Below are 25,403 nucleotides of genomic sequence, written 5' to 3' on the forward strand. Positions count from 1 at the left end.
TATTCTAAAATGGATTAAATCGTTTTTTTCTCTCATGAATCTACACACAATACCCCTTAATGACAAAGCAAAAACAGGTTTTAGACATTTTTGCAAATGTATTAAAATAAAAAAAACAGGAAAAAGTTATTTTCATAAGTATTCAGACACTCGAAAATAAGCTCAGGTGCATCCTGTTTACATTGATCATCCTTGAAATGTTTCTACAACTTGACTGGAGTCCACCTGTTGTAAATTCAGCTGAAGGACATGATTTGGAAAGGCACACATCTGTCTATATAAAGGTCCCACAGTTGACAGTGCATGTCCGAGGCACAGATCTGGGGAAGGGTACCAAAAAAATTCTGCAGCATTGAAGGTCCCCAAAAACACAGTGGCCTCCATCATTCTTAAATTGAAGAAGTTTAGAACCACCAAGACTCTTCCTGAGCAATCGGGGGAGAAGGGCCTTGGTCAGGGAGGTGACCAAGAACTCGATGGTCACTCTGACAGAGCTCCAGAGTTCCTCTGTGGAGATGGGAAAACCTTCCAGAAGGACAACTATTTCTGCAGCACTCCACCAATCAGGTGAAAAATAGGAGAAAAATAGTGAGAAATAGGAGAAACTCCTCAAATACAGGTGTGCCAAGCTTGTAGCGTCATACCCAAGAAAACTCGAGTCTGTAATCGCTGCAAAGGTGCTTCAAAAAAGTACTGAGTAAAGGGTCTGAATACTTAAAATACTACATTTGAAAAAAATCTAAAAACCTGTTTTTGCTTTGTCATTATGGGCAGGGTTGGGTCAGTTATTTTCTAAATGTAATCTGTTACAGTTACTAGTTACCTGTCCAAAATTGTAATCAGCAATGTAACTTTTGGATTACCCAAACTCGGTAACGTAATCTAATTACATTCGGTTACTTTTAGATTACTTTCCCCTTAAGAGACATTAGAAGAAGACAAAAATGTATGTTACCAACTGAATGACATCTATTGCAGGATAAATCAATGTTAAAGTTTACATAGCTGGTCATATATGGATGTTCAATTTTATTTTATGGGTTGGTTATGTAGGCTTCTTCTAACCCATCGCTTTCTGCTACATATAATAATACGATTAAATTATATCTTTACATAAAAAAAACAAAGCCTATCAGAATTCCAGTCATTCCAATAAATGTTATACTCCTTTATCTTCAAGAATAGGACTTGGAAGTATAGATTAGCCAAATTGTTTTACCCGAGCATGACCCCAAAACGAAGGATTTATTATCCAGCCCTACTCTGTTGTTTATGATTTTGTTGTCAATGAGGACTGATTGGACTCATTGATTCGAGTTGAAAAATAAATAATGGCATTCTTTGAGCACTACTGAAAAGTGTGATTTACATGTGAAAACTGAATGCCATATGCTGCATTTGCTAAAGGCCTATTGTTGACCTTTTTGTTGGTGACACTTTGATATCTTGATAATATGCAGCTGTTTAAAGGGCAAATCCACAGATGAAACAATAACAAAATGGTCGCCCTGCCTCTGTTTTTGTAAAAAGCTGAGGGATGTGCCTGGAAAAATGTAACCACTCTCAGATGAATAGACAGAGCTATGGATGCAAGGACAGAGACCATCCATTATATAAAAATAATTGTTTGTTATTACTGTAAAACAAGCTTATATTTTGGGTTCTCATGGAGTGTGACAGTTAAACTAAGCTCATGTGGGATTTATAAATTATATTCTTCAAGAATCAATGGAGATATGTGTATATATATATATATATATATATATATATATATATATATATATATATATATATATATAAATAAAGTGTATAAGTCCAAAAAGTGATGTAGCAACTACAGATTTCCCCTTCATGTCTATCAAAAGTATACAAGTTTGAGCATGTGTCCATTAAACCTATGGATTTATTTATTTTTATCAGAATGAATTAGATTGAGCAATAAAAGCCCCCCATAGGCTTGGATTAAAAGTAATCCTCGAAGTAATCATCTAGTTTTTCAAAAGTATCTGTAATCTGTTTACAATATTTTTGCTGGTAACATAACGGATTACAGTTACCGTTTTTTTGTAATCCCTTCCATGTAACGGATTACATGTAATCCGTTACTCCCCAACTCTGATTATGGGGTATTGTGTGTAGATTAAAAACAATTGAATCCATTTTAGAAAAAGGCTGGAACGTAACAAAATGTGGAAAAAGTCAAGGGGTCTGAATACTTTCCGAATGCACTGTCCTACTCCTTGTATCCTTCCACTTCCCCCTCCTTCTCCATTCCTAATTTCCTGCCTCTACTCCTGTTCGCTGCACACGGCCTCACTTCAAGGTTGGATGGATCGAGTGGTGCTCTCCACAGCTCCTGGGATTTATTAGGAAAACAACTCCTCCTCCACACACATACACACTTTCCGCAGACAGACACATTAGAGTCGAGAAGTTTCGGAGTGCCGCACCGTAAAAACTAAATGGCTCCTTTGTTGCTGAGAAGAAGAAAATAGGCCTAATATCCCGCTACACTCAAGTCTTCCTGGATTTCCCATGCATAAAATGTTGTAACTCGGGAATAAGAATTTATGCTTTCCCCCTTCTTAAAGGGAAAAAAAACATGCCCTCCTCTCTCGTTGGTTGTGATGTTGGCGCAAGGTAAAGGTGTCTTTTCCATACCATGTTAAAATGACAACAATGCTTTTATTTGCATTTCTGCAGAGAGCTGCTGAGGGCACCCAGTTAATGCACCACATCAGTAGACGAACCAGAGAAGCAGGGGATGAGCAGAGGGGGGGGGAAGGGGGGATTGGAAAGAGGGAGAGATGGTTCAGTGCCAGCACAGGAAGTCCTGACTGGGCAACAGCTATTTCCTGTGTACTGTGCTGCATGTAAGAACGGCTCGAGGTAGAAGTTGTGCCTAAGTATAGATCTAGGATCAGCTTTCCCAATCCCATCCCTAACCATATCCATCAGGAGGTAAAAAAAGGAAACTGACTGTGGATCAGTACTCAGGGCTCCCGAGTGGCGCAGCGGTCTAAAGCACTGCATCTCAGTGCAAGAGGTGTCACTACAGTCCCCGGTTCGATTCCAGGCTGCATCACATCCGGCTGTGATAGGGAGTCCCATAGGGGACAATTGGCCCAGCGTCGTCCTGGTTTGGCCGGGGTAGGCCGTCATTGTAAATAAGAATTTGTTCTTAACTTACTTGTCTAGTTAAATAAAGGTTCAATAAAAAATTAAATACAAATAAATTACAGGCAGCTTCATTATAGACCATAAGGGAGCCTTTAGGTAGGAACTACCTTCAACCACAGATCTAGGATCAGATTACCCTACCCCCAATCGTAACCCTAACCATTAGACGGATTCCAAAATATCTAATCTTGTGTACGTGGTTAGCAACAAATTATACACCACATGGGGAGGTTTGTGTGATTGCGATGCACCCTACCTTGATGTCAAAGTTGCAGTCGAAGCGCCTGATGAGCACGATGAAGGCACCAGTGAGGTTGTCCCGAATAGGGGGCGGGTCAATGGGTTCGCAGGCATTTTCGGGCCGTGCACCAATCAGGAAGCCCTGTGGGTGTGACATCACAGTACAGTTAGAGCATCAGTTATGTGTCTGCCATTCAATTGAACAACACCCACAAAACAGGTCAAGTAAAAGAAGAGTGTGGGAGTAGGAGCAAAAAGTAGAATCATCACCACACACAGAGGAAATGTGGTGGTGTGCATATTCATAGTTGCTCTCCTCAACAGAAACTGGAACCTAAATAACAATTCTCTGGAAGGTCAAACATCTCAAATGAAATCCATTGGAATCTAGAGAGAAATGGTGAATCTGCAGGCTGGTGAGAGACTGAACAGAAATAAGAATTTAAAAATAGGCTTAAACAATTCAAAATGGCTACAGCAATAACAATACAGAGCCAGAATTATGTTTAAATTAAGAAACATAATGCTTTATTCAAACCCTCCCTTGCCACGAGATTAGTAAGGCAATGTCCCAAATGGCACCCAATTCCCTATTTAGTGCATTACTTTTGACCAGGGCCCACAGGGTCAAAAGTAGTGCACGAAATAGCTAAGTCCCAAATGGCTCCCTAAGTCCACAGATGAAACAAACCCAAACAAGAGATCATATCTTGGCATTGAATTCTTCTGGTTGCCCAAGATGTCCTGTGCTGCAGGACGAGAGAGACAGCGAGGAGAGAGAGAGAGAGCAAAAGGGAAAGACGGAGAGGATAGAATCAGCCCAAAAGCCAAAGACAGCTCAGAGTTTGGCTGCAACTGTTTGAGATAGCTAACCATATTGGCACCTAAAGTACTTCTGTTAGAATGCTATTTTCAACAGATTATCGGTGCCAACATGGACTGTGGAGTCCACACAGAGCACTGCATTAATGAAACCTAGCAGGTCCTACAGCTCTGGGAGTCTGGGACCCGCCTCGGGCATGACTCGGCCTGTCAGAACACAGCCAAAGGGGCAGGCCCAAGGCCGAAGCCAATCACCAGCAGGCCAGCTGAGAATGACAGAGATACTGTCCAATCACAAGCATACTTCCTGAATTTGAGGGCCTGCTGCTGTCCAATGATTAAGGTTCTGTTCAAGTGTTTCCATGTAGGGAGAGATGTCCCGAGGTGTCTTCAGTGAGTGAAACGTTCATAACATTGCAGACAGAAATGTAATAAATAGAGCTGACATAATTCATTAGCTTCACATTAAACGATAACCGTGTTATGTGGGGATATGTTGATTTTATCATATTTGTCCTGTTTCCTTGCACTATTAAATCCAGTGTAATGCGTTTTCATATCCTATCAGGTGCAGATGGTAGTCAGATTGTAGTCAGGGGTGGCAGGCTAGTCAGAGATAGAGATGAGGCCTATGTCCCAAATGGCACCATATTCCCTTTATAGTTCACAACTTTTGTTGTTGTTGAGCCCTATGGGGTCTGGTCAAAAGTAGTGCACTATGTAGGCAATCGGGTGCCATTCAGGACACAAAGAAGGTGTAAATTGCTGCGGGATTTGGTGGGGGTGGGCCCATGACTCGGCAGCTACAGTCAGCTGTGAAAGTGATGAGTTCATTTTAGTGGAGGAGCTAGAGTTCGCTCTCTGGAGCAGTGCCAGTGCAGAGCGCTTCAAAAAGGACCCGGCCTTCCCGGCTCGTCAGCCCTTTTTGTTTTTCTGTGAACACAGTGCACGTTGACACGCACACAATGCTGAGACTGGTAGGTGTCCCTCAAAAGGAGGAACATTAGAAAGACCTGTGTGTGTGTGTGTGTGTGAGCGCGTGTCTGTGTGTGTGTGTGTGTGTGAGCGCGTGTCTGTGTGAGTGCGTGTCTGTGTGTGTGTGTGTGTGTGAGCGCGTGTCTAAATGGTACATACACACCTATCACAAGCTGCCATTCTCTCCAAATGACAGGAATGGAAAATGAAACAGTAAAATGTATCAAACATACCATCACTTTTCAATAGGATGGATAGAAACTCCAAAAGCTTTTGTTGTTACATCCTTGATTTCATACAAAGAGATGGTGAGGAACTGGCACTGGAAGCTGTTGTCTACTTTATCTGGACTCCTGTTTTCAAAAGGAAAACAGACTAGAAATCTCCCTGGATACCTTCTGCAAAGCCTGCTATGACGATGCCACTGTCTCACATTTTCACGTGGTTCAAAACAAGCTACAATAGCGCCCCCTGTTGGCAATGGACCCACAAAGAAACCCAGAGGGAAGTCCCTAACCACAACCGTACAGAGCATTGTATAATTGAGGATGAATTCAATAAAACACCTTCAAGTTCAACAACCAACTGTTGGTTCCAGATTTTGAATCCGGGGCCAATGTTGGTGAATCATTCCCTAAACATATAGACCTAGAAGAGGAACCATTTCAATTCCGGAGGTGGGTTTTCTCTTTAGCATAATGATTCACTTTTCAGTGACTTTCCACTCTAGAGGAGAGCGTGACTAGATCATGCCACCGATTAAGCCTTTACCCCTCTCCTAAACCACCACCAACAACTCCTCCTGCTCCTCCTCCAGGGGTGCTGAAGTATGGCTGCCCTCTGCTACTGTACACCCAAACTGTGTATCTTTCGAAAGGTTTGGGATACAGCAAAATACTAATATCTGTTGGCCATTCATGAACATTAGACACTAAAGTAATCTTCCTCCTGCACTGCGGCATTGCACGGTGGTCGTGATACCTAATCAGACTTCGAATCAAATACTATTTTAAATCTTTCAAATACTCTGAGTGTTTGCTCTAGCCTACCTGGAATGCAAGATTGGGACTATTACAATGTTGGGACTATTCTATTGTTCTATTAAACCAGGCAAGTTTAATCGAGCGCAGATTAAGATTTCAAATGATTTCAAATATCCTTTTTCTTCTTCTTCACAGATCTCTACCTAATCCAGTGGTGGGCCGTCAGGGCCAGCAAGGCCTTCTCTGCTGGCCTAAACATCATCAGAATATATATTTTTTTAAATATATTTTCCCACAAATATGTATTAAATTATTCCCCAGAGTAAGAATTATACTCTTCATTTCATAGCTTTCCTCTTGGTTGCACTGCTTCCAGCCCCAGGTTGAGATTTGGAGGGCTGGTCTTTATGTTAGATCTTTTATCCAATCATATTCAGCCATCATGTGTTGCCAGGGGTCTAAAATCTGCCCTCAGGCCTTCAGAATCAACAGTGCGGGCGCTTGTAGCTTAAAGTGAATGGAAATGAAAATTTTGTGTCAACCAATCAGCTTTAGAGTTGGCTATTGTACGCCTGCTGGCTGGCTCCAGTGTTACACAGGAGCCAGCTAGCAGGCGTAGTGCGTGCACGTCTTTTGATTGGATTACCAATATTGAGAAGCAGGTCCTATGGGCAGGTCTATGCAGATCCTCAGAACTAGGAAACTGAATTTGATAAACGAATTAATTTGCGTACGACTAAGCTGTTTTTTCAACCCACAATGGCGGAAGGAGGAGAAGATATCGATTTGGTCGAGGATATAATTATAACGCCATTCTCAAGACGAACTTTTCAAGAAAAGTTAGACATTGTAAGGAGAGGTCGCCCGACGCCGACGCTACAAAGCCTGTCACAGGCGGGAAAGGGGTTCGTTCGCCACTTTCAAAGTTCCAACTACGAGCGCTATCAATGGCTCACAGGCTCCGAGAAGCACTGCAAACTGTACTGCTGGGAATGCCTATTATTTGCAAGTGATCGATTTGGTGTTTGGAGCCACACTGGCTTTGCAAACTTGAGTTGTCTAACCAAGGCAGCAACGAGACACCAAAGTACGGCTGGGCACTTACAAGCAATGGTGCTTTTGAAAACTTTTGGGGACACCCGAGTGGATCTACAGCTCAATGAACAATCGCGCAGGGCAACGGAGCTGCACAATGAAAAGGTGAAGAAAAATAAGGAAATATTGAAAAGACTCTAATATTGAACTTTCTTTTAGGGGACACGATGAAAGTGCTGACTCCACAAACAAAGGGAACTACGTGGAGCTTCTTTCTTTTCTTTCTGAAAGCAACACAGATTTACAATACCACCTGTCCACTAACAAAGTGTTCATTGGGATGTCAGGCAAAATACAAAATGACCTAATTTATGCTATTGCTGAAGTGATGGGAGAAGAGATCAAAATGGAGACTAAAAAAGCTCCCTTTGTTGCTGTTATGGTGGACGAGACAACAGATGTGGGAAATGCAGCACAGCTCTCACTCGTCCTGCGTTATGTGACGGACACAGGAGTCAAGGAGCGATTTATCCGATTTGAAGATGTGACAAGCGGCAAGCTCGCTTGTCACATTTCCATTTTGATCTCTTCTCCCATCACTTCAGCAATAGCATAAATTAGGTCATTTTGTATTTTGCCTGACGTCCCAATGAACACTTTGTTAGTGGACAGGTGGTATTGTAAATCTGTGTTGCTTTCAGAAAGAAAAGAAAGAAGCTCCACGTAGTTCCCTTCCCGTAGTTCTTATTTTCCGTTTCTTGGAGGAAAATGAATGTAGTCTGGATAAAGTTGTGGCACAGTGTTTTGATGGCGCAGCAGTCATGGCATCTGGACTCAATGGGGTGCAGGCTAAAGTTAAGGAGAGGGCACCGATGGCCTTATTCATTCACTGCTATGCACATCGACTAAATTTAGTACTGACTCAAGGAGCCTCAAAGCTTAAAGAATGCAAGGTCTTCTTTGCCAACCTCAATGGCCTTGCAGCATTTTTCTCACGATCCCCTAAACGCACGCAACTGCTGGATGACATCTGCAAGCGTCGTCTTCCTAAGGTTGCACCAACGAGGTGGCAATATACATCTAGATTGGTCAATGCAGTCTTTGAAAAGAGAGTTGCCCTAAAGGAGCTGTTTAACCACTTACTGGAACATCATGATGACCATGACGGGGATACTGTGCTTATGGCTGATGGATTTAATGCACGTTTGGATGATTTTGAGTTTTGTTTTTTGCTTGAAACATTCAATGGGATTTTTAATTATTCGGATGTGCTTTTTGGAATTCTACAGAAACAAACTTTGGATGTACAATTCTGCCTGACAAGGGTGAACGAGTTTTGTGACACAATTGAGCGAGAGAGGTGCAGGTTCAGTCAAATCTACGATGACACAGCGCGCATCTCAAGTTCACCCAGCGCACGCAGAGGCCCAGCACAAGGAGACCCTCGCACATACTATCAACAACTCCACAGCAATATTCTGGACAACATTCTTTGCCAGATACGAAACAGGTTTCAAGACCACGAAAAATTAATGTTTCTCTCCCTCCTGGACCCCCGGCACTTTCAGACCTACCGGGAAAAATTCCCGCAAACAGCCTTCTCCAGCTTAACAGAGAGTCACGGAACAATGTTCGACCTATCCAAGCTAAAAACAGAACTGACTGTAATGTATGCTATGACTGATTTTGAAGGGAAAAGTCCCTCTGATCTCCTTGATTTCCTTAAGCAGAAAAATCTGAATGAGGACATGGGGCAACTTTACACATTGGCATGTGTGACAGTGACTATCCCTGTGTCCACGGCTTCTGTCGAGCGGTCATTCTCGGCCTTAAAGCGAATCAAAACGTATTCCAGAAATGCTACTGGACAGACTCGGCTTTCAGCATTAGCCTCCATGTCGATAGAAAAGGACTTATTGGTGGAACTAAAACACACAGATAGACTGTACAACAGAGTCATTGAAGTCTTCTTGAGGAAAGAAAGGAGGAAGGATTTTGTGTTCAAATAATCAGTCTTTGGTGAGTAGGCATACAATGCATGTTATTTTTTATTAAATGTGTATGTATGTTTCGCATTTTATTTCGTTAATATTAAATACCCTATATATTAACAAAATAAAATGGCAAATAGCCTATGTTGCAAATTATTTGTTTTCTTTCTTTTATTTTCAGTGAATAGTTATGTGTCTTTATCATCACGGTGAAACTGCTTTGGGTGCGACAATGCGCTGTTTAGTGAACACACTGTATTTATTTTTTGGGGGACTTAAAGCTCAAAGTTTGTGGACCAGAAATGGATAGAAGAAGAATATTAATATAACTCTGTTGCACTCGACTATGTTCTTGCCTATTAGTTGAACTGTACTGTATTGTACTCTTCCCCTGCAATTCTCTGAATAAAAATGTCAATTTCAAGGTGACGCAACGCCTGGTTATACTGCGTTTCTGTCTAAATGTATAGTGTCTAGAGCCATGGCATTATAATGATGGTAATAAGAGGTGGATTAATTCGGGTGGGACTGTGTAGGACCTCACTGAAGGCCCAGGCCCCAGGCCCACGGCACGCTACTGACCTAATCCAAGTGGGAAATGTCACAAATACAGAGCAAAACACAGATTTTCCCCTGGTATCGACAGAAGAAAACACAGGAATAATTCATTTGCCTCCAGCTTGTGCTGCTGTGTTAAGATTAAAACGAATTTATCAAAAGTCAGAATAATAGAGTAGGTTTCATAGATACACTGCACACAAAGGTGTAGCAGCTCAACTGTTTCAACTGTACGGAACAATGTCTAGGCCCCTTCAATCCCATGATGTCATATGGTACAATTAAACTACCAAGAACATAACAACTAAGCATGACACACAACAATAATCTCACAAGTAAGGTTCCTTTTAGACAGCACAAAAAAAATGGTAAAAATGGTATCTAGGCTAGTAGAGCCAAACATATCTCATCTAGGAAATCAAGTAGTCTTGGCACCCAGAACCAGATCAGATTGCATACATTGAAACTAGTTCAGTGGAGTTTGCTTTCTCCCTCCCTGTAGTGCAGAAGGGAGAAAGCTGGAAAAAACGGCTCATGTGACTACTGATGTACACTACATGACCAAAAGTATGTGGACACCGGCTCGTTGAACATCTCATTCCAAAATCATGGGCATTCATTTGGAGTTGGTACCCCCTTTGCTGCTATAACAGCCTCTTCTCCTCTGGGAAGGCTTTCCACTAAATGTTTAAACAATGCTTCCTTTCAGCCACAAGAGCATTAGTGAGGTCGGACACTGGTGTTGGGCGATTAGGTCTGTCTCGCAGTCGGCGTTCCAATACATCCTAAAGTTGTTCGATGGGGTTGAGGTCAGGGCTCTGTGTAGGCCAGTCAAGTTCTTCCACACCGATCTCGACAAATAATTTCTGTATGAACCTCGCCATTAATATTTCCCTTCAACGGAACTAAGGGGCCTTGCCCAAAACGTGAAAAACAGCCCCAGACCATTATTCCTCCTCCACCAAACTTTACAGTTGGCACTATGCATTGGGGCATAGTTCTCCTGGCATCCACCAAACCCAGATTTGTCCGTCGGACTGCCAGATGGTGAAGAGTGATTAATCTCCAGAGAACGCTTTTCCACTGCTCCAGAGTCCAATGGCTTTACACCACTCCAGCCGACGCTTGGCATTGAGCATGGTGATCTTAAGGCTTGCTTGGCCATGAAGCTCCAGACGAACAGTTCTTGTGCTGACTTTGCTTCCAGAGGTAGTTTGAAACACAGAAGTAAGTGTTGCAACCGGGGACAGATTATTTTTTACACGCTACGCGCTTCAGCACTCGGCGGTCCCGTTCCTGTGAGCTTGTGTGGTATACCACTTTGCGGCTGAGCCGTTGTTGCTCCTAGACATTTCCACTTCACAATAACAGCACTTACAGTTGACCTGTGCAGCTCTAGCAGGGCAGAAATTTGATGAAGTGACTTGTTAATAATAATGAGGCAGGAGGGGATGCTTACTGTGCTATTTTCTTTGTTTTTTCACATTGTTTTTAACTTTTTATTTTATACATAAAGTTGCTGCTACCGTCTCTTATGACCGAAAAGAGCTTCTGGACATCATAACAGCGATTACTCACCTCAAACTGGACAAAGATTTCTTTAACGAGTCCGGCGCGAAGGATGTATTGTTTTCCGGAAAACAGGCCCAATCCTTGTCATTAGCATGAAGAAAAGGCAGAGATACCAAAGGAGAAGGTCGGGGTGCCTTGTTAGGATTCGTAAGCGAGTAAGTAAATCGCCTTTACCATGGGTTCTATTGGCCAAAGTGCCACTGGAAAACAAACTCGATCTGCGGTCGAGACTATCCTACCAACAGGAAATTAAAAACTGTAATATCTTATGTTTCACTAAGTCGTGGCTGAACGAAGACATGGATAATATACAGTTGGCTGGGTTTTCCGTGAATTGGCAGGACAGAACAGCTATGTCTGGTAAGATGAGGGGTGGTGGTGTCTGTCTATTTGTCAATAACAGCTGGTGCGCGATGTCTAATATTAGGGAGGTCTCGAGGTATTGCTCGCCTGAGGTAGAGTACGTCATGATAAGCTGTAGACCACACTATTTACCAAGAGAGTTCTAAACTATATTATTCGTAGCTGTCTATTTACCACCACAAACCGATGCTGGCACTAAGACCGCACACAACGAGCTATAAGGTCATATGCTAACAAGAAAATGCTCATACAGAAGCGGCGCTCCTAGTGGCCAGAGACGTTAATGCAGGCAAACTTAAATCAGTTTTACCTCATTTCTACCAGCATGTCACATGTGCAACCAGAGGAGAAATAAAACCTAGACCACCTTTAATCCACACACAGAGACGCATACAAAGCTCTCCCTCGCCGTCCATTTGGCAAATCTGACTATAATTCTATCTTCTTGATTCCTGCTTATAAGCAAAAACTAAAGCAGCAAGATCCAGTGACTCGCTCAATACGGAAGTGGTCAGTTGATGCGGATGCTATGCTACAGGACTGTTTTGCTAGCACCTACTGGAATATGTTCTGTGATTCATCCAATGGCATTGAGGAGTATACCACCTCAGTCACCGGCTTCATCAAGAAGTGCATTGACGACGTCATCCCCACAGTGACCGTACGTACACATCCCAACCAGAAGCCATGGATTACAAGCAACATCTGCACCACGCTAAAGGCTAGAGCTGCCGTTTTCAAGGAGCGGGACACTAATCCGGACACTTGTAAGAAATCCTGCTATGCCCTCAAACAAACCATAAAAACAGGCAAAGCATCAATATAAGACTAAGAATGAATCCTACTACACCGGCTCTGATGCTCTTTGGATGTGGCAGGGCTTGAAAACTATTACAGACTACAAAGGGAAACCCAGCCGCAAGCTTTCCAGTGACGCGAGCCTACAAGATGAGCTAAATGCCTTCTATGCCTGCTTCGAGGCAAGCAACACTGAAGCATGCATGAGAGCACCAGCTGTTCCAGACGACTGTGTGATCACGCTCTCCGTAGCCGATGTGAGCAAGACTTTTAAAGAGGTCAACATTCACAAGGCCGCAGGGCCAGACGGATTACCAGGGCGTGTACTCAGAGCATGTGCGGACAAACTGGCAACTGTCTTCACTGACATTTTCAACCTCTCCCTGACAGAGTCTGTAATACCCACGTTTCAAGCAGACAACCATAGTCCCTGTGCCCAAGAATGCAAAGGTAACCTGCCTAAATGACTACCGCCCAGTAGCACTCACGTTGGTAAACATGAAGCGCTTTGACAGACTGGTCATGGCTCACATCAACACCATCATCCCGGAAACTCTAGACCCACTCCAATTCGCATACCGCCCCAACAGATCCACAGATGATGCAATCTCAATTGCACTCCACACTGCCCTTTCCCACCTGGATAAAAGGAACACCTATGTGAGAATGCTGTTCACTGACTACAGCTCAGCGTTCAACACCATAGTGCCCACAAAGCTCATCACTAAGTTAAGGACCCTGGGACTAAACACCTCCCTCTGCAGCTGGAACTTGGACTTCCTGACGGAACATCTACCACGCTGATCCTCAACAACGGGGCCCCTCAGGAGTGCGTGCTTAGTACCCCCCTGTACTCCCTGTTCACCCACAACTGCGTGGCTAAGCACGACTCCAACACCATCATTAGGTTTGTTTACAATACAACAGTGGTAGGCCTGATCACCGACAACGATGAGACAGCCTACATGGAGGAGGTCAGAGACCTGGCAGTGTGGTGCCAGGTCAACAACCTCTCCCTCAATGTGAGCAAGACAAAGGAGTTGATCGTGGACTACAGGAAAAGGATGGCCGAACAGGCCCCCATTAACATTGACGGGGCTGTAGTGGAGTGGGTCGAGAGTTTCATGTTCCTTGGTGTCCACATCACCAACAAACTATCATGGTCCAAACACACCAAGACAGTCGTGAAGAGGGCAGGGGACTGAAAAGATTTGGCATGGATCCCCAGATCCTCAAAAAGTTCTACAGCTGCACCATTGAGAGCATCCTGACTGGTTGCATCACCACCTGGTATGGCAACTGCTCGGCATCCGACCGTAAGGTGCTGCAGAGGATAGTGCGTACGGCCCAATACATCACTGGGGCCAAGCTTCCTGACGTCCAGGACCTATATACTAGGCGGTGTCAGAGGAAGGCCCAAAAAATGGTCAAAGACTACAGTCACACAAGTCATAGAGAGAACAGTCTGCTACCGCACGGCAAGTGGTACTGGAGCGCCAAGTCTAGGTCCAAAAGGCTCCTTAACAGCTTCTACCCCCAAACTATAAGACTGCTAAACAATTAATCAAATGGCCACCCGGACTATTTACATTGAACACCCCCCACCTTTGTTTTTACACTGCTGCCACTCGCTGTTTATTATCTATGCATAGTCACTTTACCCCTACCTACATGTACAAATTACCTCGACTAACCTGTACGCCTGCACATTGACTCGGTACCGGTACCCCCCTGTATATAGCCTCATTATTGTTATGTAATTGTATTGTAACTTAAAAAAAAAAAAAAAAGACTAGTTTATTTAGTAAATATTTTCTTAACTCTATTTCTTGAACTGCATTGTTGGAAAGGTGGCATCCTATGACGGTGCAATGTAGAGTGGAGGTCAGAGGTAATCAGAGAAGAGTGGAAGTCAGAGGATGCCACTTGATTAGAATGAGGAACATAACATGAAAAACATACTGTTGCCATTCTGTTTACCAAAAAATTATAAAGGGGGTGTTTTCAAGGCCAGGGATGTGAAACGCTCCGAAACGTTGCAAATAGAAAGAGAATTAGAGCTGACATGACTCCCTATTCTATCTGACAGACAATCGTTTCTGTTCTAAATTATACATTTCATTTGAAACGTTCTGTAATGTTACATCCCGTTTTGGACAGACCAGATTTCGCAGGGGAACCTCTCTGTTAATCCCTGCTAACAATTAACGAGCAGTTATGAACATCACGAAATGATGTTCCTGGGACATCACGAAATGGTCGCCTAAAGTCGTCAGGATGTTGTGTCATGGTCCTCTGGAGGTTTTGTCTAGTTCTCGGTTTGGCCCGAGGACAGTTTAGGATGTTCTTGGGACATTGTGTATGGTTCCCTGGAGGTTTTTGTCTAGTTCCTGGTTTGTCCCGGGGACGTCACCTGATGGTCTCAAATAAACGTCCCGCTCCCCCCCAAATAAGAAACGTTGTACCTAGGGCATGTGGTCCATCAAGGCCCTGATTGGTGAACCACTGATCCATTCACAGCTCTTGACTTTTGGCAAGGCTAGGGACACCCACACAAATAGTGTTTTTAACAGTGTTTTCAACTTACATATTTTACACAATTTGGCCAGCATTAGTGTGTCTGTTTATTCATACCAAAATTATTATTTAGCATGTCCTCACAATCTCTTGGTTCACAGCATTCCAATTTTCCTGCTACGCCACCATGTCTGTACCACTAGCTAGGTTTCCATCTAATTGGCGACAGATTTTCATGTTAATATTCTAAAATCTGCATAAAGAAAATACAAACATTTTCCCACCAGTGGTGTGTTTCCACCAAACTGACTTGTTGCAGATAAAAAGCAGTGCGGGATGACGTAGTGCACACAAAATGTAGTTTTTTATGTACCGAATAAAATAAAAATCCAACCAGGAAGTGGGAAATCTGAGGTTTGTAGTGTTTCAACTCTTTGCCTATCCAAGATACAGTGGAAATGGGGTCATGTTGCACTTCCTAAGGCTTCCACTAGATGTCAACAGTATTTAGAACCTTGTTTGATGCTTCTACTATAAAGGAGGGGGGAATGAGAGGGGATTGAGTCAGAGGTCTGGCAGAGTGCCACGAGCTGGCCACGTGCATTCACATGAGAGGTAGCTTGCGTTCCATAGCATTTCTGAAGAAAAAGGAATTCTCCGGTTGGAACATTATTGAAGATTTATGATATAAACATCCTAAAGATTGATTCTATACTTAGTTTGACATGTTTCTACGGACTGTCATATGACTTTTCGTTTGAACTTTTGCCTGGACCTGCCAGCGCATCGTCAGTTTGGATTGTGTACTAAACGCGCGAACAAAAGGAGTTATTTGGACATAAATGATGGACTTTATCCAACAAATCAAACATTTATTGTGGAACTGGGATTCCTGGGAGTGCCTTCTGATGAAGATCATCAAAGGTAAGTGAATATTTATAATGCTATTTCTAACTTTGTTGACTCCACAACATGGCAGATATCTCTTTGGCTTGTTTGGGCTCTGAGCGCTGTACTCAGATTATTGCATGGTGTGCTTTTTCGGTAAAGCTTTTTTGAAATCTGACACAGCGGATGCATTAAGGAGAAGTTTATCAAAAGTTCCATGCATAACACATGTATTTTCATCAACATTTATAATGAGTATTTCTGTAAATTGATGTGGCTCTCTGCAAAATCACTGGATGTTTTGGAAGCAAAACATTACTGAACGTAACGCGCCAATGTAAACTGCGATTTTTGGATATAAATATAAACTTTATCGAACAAAACATACATGTATTGTGTAACATGAAGTCCTATGAGTGTCATCTGATGAAGATCATCAAAGGTTAGTGATTAATATTATCTCTATTTATGCTTTTTGTGACTCCTCTCTTTGGCTGGAAAAATGGCTGTGTTTTTCTGTGGCTATGTACTGACCTAACATAATCGTTTAGTGTGCTTTCGTCGTAAAGCCTTTTTGAAATCTGACACGTTGGCTGGATTCACAACAAGTGTAGCTTTAATTTGGTGTATTGCATGTGTGATATCATGAAAGTTTAATTTTTATAGTAATTTATTTGAATTTGGCGCTCTGCATTTTCACTGGATGTTGGCCATGCGGGACGCTAGCGTCCCACATATCCCAGAGAGGTTAAATAGAAAATGTGCCTACTCTGGTCTTGGTGCGCTAGCCAACAGCTCGCAGATACAGTGCGGGTATGCTGTGTGGGTAGTCTACATGATGAGATTATGGATAAGAGCAAGACTGTTATTTTTGTCAAAACGGCAGTCAACCATCTTTCATCATGTCACCAGAATAAGACCCTTGACATTTATTGGAAAGGAGCATCAAGCTCATGGCATGCACTTCCATCAAGCTCATGGCAGCACCGTGAAGTTCATCATAACTTATTGCGGAGAGGCCATTGTGGAGAGGTTGGAGTCTGTTTGATTGAGTGTGTGGACAGGTGTCTTTTATACAGGTAACGAGTTCAAACAAGTGCAGTTAATACAGGTAATGAGTGGAGAACAGGAGGGCTTCTTAAAGAAAAACTAACAGGTCTGTGAGAGCCGGAATTCTTACTGGTTGGTAGGTGATCAAATACTTATGTCATGCAATAAAATGCAAATTAATTACTTAAAAATCATACAATGTGATTTTCTGGATTTTTGTTTTAGATTCCGTCTCTCACAGTTGAAGTGTACCTATGATAAAAAATTACAGACCTCTACATGCTTTGTAAGTAGGAAAACCTGCAAAATCGGCAGTGTATCAAATACTTGTTCCCCCACTGTATATATACACACAGTATGACTTTACTCGAATAGAAACTGTGGATGGAAACGTGGTTACTGACTGATTTCACCTGTAGAACTACTCTTACACTTTGCACTTCAAAGTACAACTCAGCTCTGTTAAAATAACACTCATCATAGTGATTCAGGAGTAACATTAAAACAGAATAATATGCTCCACAAACATTAGATATTTATACTAAAAACCCCAAACTCAAATTGTTGAGAAGTAAATTAAATGAGCGAATAGTCAGATTAATTGATCATTAAAATAGCAGTGCAGAAGTCACTCTTTTTGTTAAGTGCAGAGAAGTATTATAGGGGATGAATGTGTAAGGAACTCTGGAAATTCTACTGACTTCATGGCGCAGCACAAAGATCAGCATACCCCAAATCCAGAAGTTGTGAGTTCAAATCTCATGTGGGGTCATATTGAAAAGTCAGTAAGTACTACAGTGGTTGCTCCACTAAAAGTTTTGCAATTATGCTGCGGGATTTAGAGGTAATTTGTGGTTTAGTGCGGAACCCTGCGTCACCACTTCATTGCTCCAGACCAGCGCAAGGGGGAGTTAGAGCACTGATTATGTTTTTGGGTCCTACTGTGTCTCTAACTGACAATGAATGGGTGACATAAACCTAAATAGAAACTGATAATTGTGCACGACTTCAGTATTACTTACTAAAACTGTTGTTACACTAAAGTTTTTATTATTTAATTTTGGTAGGATTATTTTGCTCTTACTGTAGTACTGTAGCCCACTCTCGACCGGTCACGTTGTACAGCGCCTGAGTGGCGCAATGTTCTAAGACACTGCATACAGTGGTTCCTCCTTTAATAAAAGTTGAGTCATACTACGGCACACCTTTCGTGCTGCCGCAGCATTCTGTGGCACGTCGTTTAATTGTCAGCCATTGTTTCTGTTAGTGCTAGTTTGACCCCAGAGGGCATCTTTGAGAAGCATTTGATAGTCTTCCATATTGGCATTACCAAAGGCGGGAGACCGGGGTTCAATCCCCCGACGGGGAGGAAGGAGTAAGCTGTCCTTGTAAATAAGAATTTATTCTTAACTGATTCCATATGTGTTATTTCATAGTTGTGATGTCTTCACTATTATTCTACAATGTAGCAAATAGTAAAAATAAAGAAAAAACCTGGAATGAGTAGGTGTGTCCAAACTTTTGACTGGTACTCTCTTAATTAATTTGATTAATAGTATGGTGTTTCTATTCCATAAAAAAAACAAAAAACCCTCTAGGTTTCTGTTAGGATGGAACGGAGAATTTGGCAATGTACAACATGACGCTCATAAATTCATGTCAGTTTGTGAATTCAGACCGTTTCGCTCTCGGAGCGCACACTGGACGCTCGGGCCGAGGAGTAGGGTTGATTTGAGCGTTCTGGCCTTACAACAGCATTCAAGCACCCAAGCTAACGTTGGCTAGCTTGCTAGCTACTTCCAGACACAAATGAGACCACTCTGACCATTTTACTCACCCTAGTAGAGCTGGTTAGGCAGTTTTTGTGTTAACCAGAGCGTTGGTAACTAACTGTGCTGCTGGAAACAATTTAATTATGTTCGTAAGGACAGCGTAGCTAACAAATTGTCAGCCAACATAATGTGTAAGGTAAGTTATTTGAAAAGTCATTACTTTATTACATTGAGTAGCAAGCTACCGCGAGGACGCGCCCTATCGACTCTGCGCCTTGAGCATGCTTTTGGTGCACAGTCGAAAGCGCGCTGGACTTCGGGCAAGAAGGTTGAGGGTTCAAAACCTGCTACCTGCTTGTTTCATTTGAAGTCGTGCACAATTATCAGTTTATTATTTGTTTTATACTGCCCATTCATTGTCAGTTTGAGACCCAAAAGCATAATCAGTGCCCTAACTCCCCCTTGGTCGTTAGGGCAAATCTGGTCTGTGATAGGACAGGGATTTTTCACACCTAGCTCGGCTATTAGACTATTATTTAGTAAAGGTTGAATAGTCTATTGTTCAGCTATTAGCCCCCCTCCCCAACTTGCAACAAATTGATGTATTTTTGTCGAGAGCAAAACGTTTTTATTTTGAATCATAAATAATTGTTCTGAAAGCAAAAACGAGGCTTCAAAGTAAAACATTTTTTTGCAATCAAATATTTTGTAATGGAGCGCAAAACTGCATTTTATCCCCCAAATATTTTGAGAACAGAAAATGTATTTGAAAACAAAACTCCAATTTAATTTCGCTATCAACCACCCTCCATTTTGGCCATTTTTTGAGTGTCAGTTTGGCTACAACCAATACTGTTTAGCCTGGTACTAAGATGTATAATGTCTCCATCAAATCTAAGAAGTTATTTTAACTTTTTTTATTCTTACTTATTCGTAGACAAATGTTAAATGATGTATGAAATAGGAGTTGTTCTTCATCAACTGGTAATACATAAATAATGAAGCAGGTTAATAGTTTAAACATTTCACTGCTTTTTTTCAAGATACAACAGGTAAGTATATTATTTTGTATACGTATTGCATATTTCCCATCACCTAATGAACAACCACAATACCAGTCTGGTGTTAAGCTTTCTGTGCTGTATTGACTTATCCTGAAAATGACGTCTGACAATGACATCGGTCATATCTCAGTTATTGTTTTCATATCTACAAGAAATAAGCTATTTTCTTTACTTTCAGAGTGCGAGCTGATCAAGGGGTTGAAAATGTACATATTGCCAGATGTTCACTGTCCGAGGAACAGGCCGTGGAAGCTTTATTGCTGGCAAAAGTGTCCATAACCATAGATAATTCAACTGTTTAAGGACCATTGCACTAATAATGGCGCTGACCAGGGAAACGTTCCCGCTGTTCTTAGTGCCAGTCTGCACGTTTAAACTAAAACAATGTAACTAATAATGGCATCTTTATGCTTTCGTTAATAAAATAATGATACAAATACTCTTTCAAAAAGACGATGTTTATTTAGTTATGGATCCATAATGAATTACTATGGGAATAAATATCACTGAATTACAGAAATATTGGAACAAAGTTGGCTAATGAAGGTAAACTAATTGTTGCTTACTGGAAAATACTCTTTCAAACACAAATGGTCACGTTGTACAGCGCCATTATGATTATTAGCAGGTAGCTGGACAATAGACTTGCCTAGGAGGGTAGGGGGAGAATTCTATCGCCAAATGTATTTCTTAGTTAGGTTGGCCGTGATTGGTTGCCATTTCAGTTTAATCCATCAGAAAAGACAAAACAAATAATACAACAAAAAGTATTATTATTATTATGTATCACATCCGACCTTGATTGGGAGTCCCATAGGGCAGCGCACGTTTCTCTCCCTCTAAAAACAGAAATAAATGTTTTGGCCTTTAGAAATATTATTTTAGCCTTTATTCAGATTAAAATCGCTCACTTAGTTTTTTTGAAAAATAAATAACCTCCAAAATATCGTTATATATTATCAAGTTTATGGCACAGTCATACAGCCCGGCACCTACATAGAGCTGAGTGACTCACTCATTCATGGCTTTGGATCAAAATAAATAAGTACCAACATCCTTTCTAATAGTCTTTAATAAAGAAATGTTTTGGTTATCCTGACCTGGACACCATGTAAACAATTATAATAGCCCATTATGGTCTATTAGGAGGACAATATACCTTTACCAACACCTCTCTGTATTTTGATACTTTGTGGATGGGGCCTCCCGAGTGGCGCAGCTGTCTAAGACACTATTGGTAGGCCTACAGTATATCGAAAAATATGACTCGACTCGCCGCCAATAATTACATATAGAGGATCGGAAGATTCTAAATTAAAACCAAAAGCCGCCTTGTGGGTCTCCCGGTGGCGGCCGGCACGGGTATTGAACCTGCATCTGCACGGCACAGGTATCTTGTAATGTGCTGTTAAATGTGGTGTAGGTCTTATTTATTTAAAGAGCATATTGAAGTTAGAAGCCACAGCATTTGAAGCAATAGCCTACAACCGTTTCGCACTGCTCTGAGACAAGCATGGGGATTGGTCTTGATAAATCAATGAGATAGTTATTTTCACTGAACCTCTGTTTGGATATTGGTTAGACTACAATTATACAATTATGGTGCAGAAATGTTATGCTCTTAGTGTAACGTTTATTTAACTTGGCAAGTCAGTTAGGAACAAATTCTTATTTCCCCGTCGGGGAATTGAACCCCAGTCTCCCACACGACACAGGGATTCTTTAGCTAAATAGCCCAGTACTGTAGCCTACTCCCGACAATCATATTTTCCGTTCCATCCTAACAGAAACCCAGAGGGTTTTTAGTTTTTCTTGGAATAGAAACACCATAATATTAATCAAATAAATTAAGGAACATTTCTTAAAATCAGTCCCATATACTATGTTCTTATAAAAAAAGGTTTTAAATTCTCTAGTACAGCCACTTTTGAAGGCTATCAAACGCTTCTCAAAGATGCCCTCTAGCACTATCTAGCATTAATGGTACCAGTGGTTGGCACTTAAATAACGTGCCATAGAATTCTACGCTGCAACTTTTAAAGGACGAACCACTGTAAGTGATCATGTCAAATAATAATATACTATTGCCATTGTTTAAAGATTTTTACACTATTTTAGCTGAACAGGGTACCACTTACTTAAAAACCCTGATACCATTACTTATAATGGTTTGGGGCACCTGGGACAATCAAGGGAGCTTCAGGGGACCATGACACAACGTCCCAAGAATGTCATAAAAACGTCCTCGGGGACATCCCTAATACAAACCGAGAACTAGACAAAAAAACAGGGGTCCATGACCAAAGGTCCCAAGAATGTCCTAAAAAGTCTTCATGGCCGTCCCTGGGAAAAACCGGGAACTAGGAAAAGGTCCCCTAGAGATGTTCCCTTGGGACCATCACACAAGGTCCTAAGGACTATTTTATTTATCCCTTATTTTACCAGGTAAGTTGACGGAGAACACATTCTCATTTACAGCAACAATCTGGGGAATAGTTACAGGGGAGAGGAGGGGGATGAATGAGCCAATTGTAAGCTGAGGATGATTAGGTGACCATGATGGCATGAAAGCCAGATTGGGAATTTAGCCACTTTTACTCCTACTCTTACAATAAGTGCCATGGAATCTTTAGTGACCACAGAGTCAGGACACACGTTTAACATCCCATCCGAAAGACGGCACCCTACACAGGGCAATGTCCCCAATCACTGCCCTGGGGCATTAGGATGGATGACTGCTACTGGCACCCCAACACCACTTCCAGAAGCATCTAGTCTCCCATACAGGGAATGACCAGAACCAACCCTGCTTAGCTTCAGAAGAGAGCCAGCAGTGGGATGCAGGGGGGTATGCTACTGGCAAAGTAAAAAAAAAAACATCCTGAGAATGTCCTAAAAAAGGTCCTGACATGGTCTTCAGTGACATCCTGGGAACTTATAGGGAACTAGACAAATGTCCCCCAGAGAACATTCCCTTGGGACATACCATCACGGTCACTTAATCAAGGACTAGTAAAATAACGTCCTGAGAATGTCCTAAAAAGATCCTGACATTTTTTCATTTTTTACATTTAATCTTTATTTAACCCAGACAAGTCAGTTAAGAACAAATTCTTATTTAAAATGATGGCCTACCCCGGCCAAACCCAGACAACGGCTGCATCACACAGCCGGACGTGATGCAGCCTGGATTCGAACCAGGGACTGCAGTGACACCTCTTGCACTGAGATGCAGTGCCTTAGACCGCTGCGCCACTCGGGAACTTACAGGGAACTAAGCAACTGGCACACTTTCCTTCTGTGTAAGAGAGTTGTATGTTTCCAGTTGTGCCTTCGAGGGTGCTCTGGCCTTCCTCTCAGATTCTGATTACAGTAGTTTTAGGTTGCATCCCAGATGGCACCCTATCCCCTTTATAGTGCACTACTTTTAACCAGGGCCCACAGGGACCATAGGGCTCTGGTCAAAAGTAACATTTAACATTTAAGTCATTTAGCAGACGCTCTTATCCAGAGCGACTTACAAATTGGAAAGTTCATACATATTCATCCTGGTCCCCCCGTGGGGAATGAACCCACAACCCTGGCGTTGCAAGCGCCATGCTCTACCAACTGAGCCACACGGGACCAGTAGAAAAGTAGTCCAATATATTGGGAATATGGTGCCATTTGGGATGCAAACCTAAAACTACTGTAATCAGAATCTGAGAGGAAGTCGTACAGCCTAGCTGTAAACTGTGCCATTTCGGGGCATGGGAGGTGTGCGGTTCCTCTCAAAGAAAGACCAGACTGAGGACCACAGTGAAATCATAGGAGATAAACAAGCTGGTAAGTGTCTGGTGATTCTGGTAAAAGCTGCAAGCTCCTTTGTGGGAGGAAGTTTATTCTCAGGACCGCAATCCCTTGGACATGGAAGCCTTGGACATGGAATTTCTGAACATTCTTCTCTCAGTTCTTCCATTGTTCACTAGCCTTTGCAGATCGTCCAGGAATGGATAGGTGAAGGCAATAAGAAGGAAATAGGGATGGGAGTGGTGTTCCTTAAGCACATGGACTTGTCCAACAAAGAAAATACATTTTTGTTTTCTGTTGCAAAACGTTTCACAAAGTATTAATTTGCGTGCCCTAATGAACACGACCAGGGTTTAGCTCCTGCTTGGACCTCCCCAATCGTCTCAGATCTGCGACGGAGACTAGACAAGGTTTAGCGAGGAGGGAAGGGGACAGCTTTTTTGGAGTTAGACGCAGCCAGACAGAGTTCTGGGTAAGTGCACCCGACGACACAGATCAGCACTCTGCTGGCAGGATAAGCAGGGGCCTTGACAGTAGACCGGGATACAGTCAACACGGTTGACACGCTACAATCACAAACCAATTTGTTAACACAGCAGGACAGGGCTATGGTCCAAACACTGAAACACTGCACACCGATACGACCACAACCGCAGCAGGGAGACCTGCTGAAGCCAAACGGCATTGGACCGAAGACGTAGAGACCATATTGTTTGTACAAGATGGAATGATAAGTACAATATGGAACAATATGTCAAAGCAACATGATGAGGCCTAGGGTGTTGGTCACCACGCTTGCCTTCCTAAAAGCCACAGTGCATCCACAAAGAGCCTGGCAGAGAGTTCAAACGGGTGGGTGAAGTGGCAGGGCTTCGCTCCAGTCAGAGGGGGGTGGAGAGGCTGGGCTTCGCTCCAGTCAGAGGGGGGTGGAGAGGCTGGGCTTCGCTTCAGTCAGAGGGGGGTGGAGAGGCTGGGCTTCGCTCCAGTCAGAGGGGGGTGGAGAGGCTGGGCTTCGCTCCAGTCAGAGGGGGGTGGAGAGGCTGGGCTTCGCTCCAGTCAGAGGGGGGTGGAGAGGCTGGGCTTCGCTCCAGTCAGAGGGGGGTGGAGAGGCTGGGCTTCGCTCCAGTCAGAGGGGGGTGGAGAGGGGGAATGAGAAAGAGTGGTAGAGTAAGAGAGTGAAAAAGGTCCAGTCGCCAGGACCACAAATACAAATTCCATCTAGACACCGTCGCCCTAGAGCACACAAAACACTATACATACCTTGGCCTAAACATCAGCGCCACAGGTAACTTCCACAAAGCTGTGAACGATCTGAGAGGCAAGAAGGGCCTTCTATGCCATCAAAAGGAACATAAAATTCAACATACCAATTAAGATCTGGCTAAAAATACTTGAATCAGTCATAGAGCCCATTGCCCTTTATGGTTGGGAGGTCTGGGGTCCGCTCACCAATCAAGATTTCACAAAATGGGACAAACACCAAATTGAGACTCTGCATGCAGAATTCTGCAAATATATCCTCCGTGTGCAACGTAGAACACCAAATAATGCATGCAGAGCAGAATTAGGCCAATACCCACTAATTATCAAAATCCAGAAAATAGCCGTTAAATTCTACAACCACCTAAAAGGAAGCGATTCCCAAACCTTCCATAACAAAGCCATCACCTACAGAGAGATTAACCTGGAGAAGAGTCCCCTAAGCAAGCTGGTCCTGGGGCTCTATTCACAAACACAAACACACCCCACAGAGCCCCAGGATAGCAGCACAATTAGACCCAAGCAAATCATGAGAAAACAAAAAGA

At 42.6% G+C, this 25,403-nt stretch overlaps 1 protein-coding gene across 2 annotated transcripts in view; it reads right to left on the reverse strand.

Moving 5' to 3' along the window:
• Positions 1-25,403, reverse strand: part of LOC120054608 (E3 ubiquitin-protein ligase RNF13-like) — a 102,581-nt gene that overhangs the window by 49,592 nt on the left and 27,586 nt on the right. For both annotated transcript variants that reach the window (XM_039002080.1, XM_039002082.1), the window contains exon 4: positions 3,437-3,562. In XM_039002080.1, the coding sequence (XP_038858008.1) occupies positions 3,437-3,562 (126 nt within the window). The remainder of the gene's footprint in view (positions 1-3,436; positions 3,563-25,403) is intronic.

The sequence above is a fragment of the Salvelinus namaycush genome, chromosome 10, assembly GCF_016432855.1.
Source record: "Salvelinus namaycush isolate Seneca chromosome 10, SaNama_1.0, whole genome shotgun sequence".
Taxonomy (NCBI): Eukaryota; Metazoa; Chordata; class Actinopteri; order Salmoniformes; family Salmonidae; genus Salvelinus; species Salvelinus namaycush.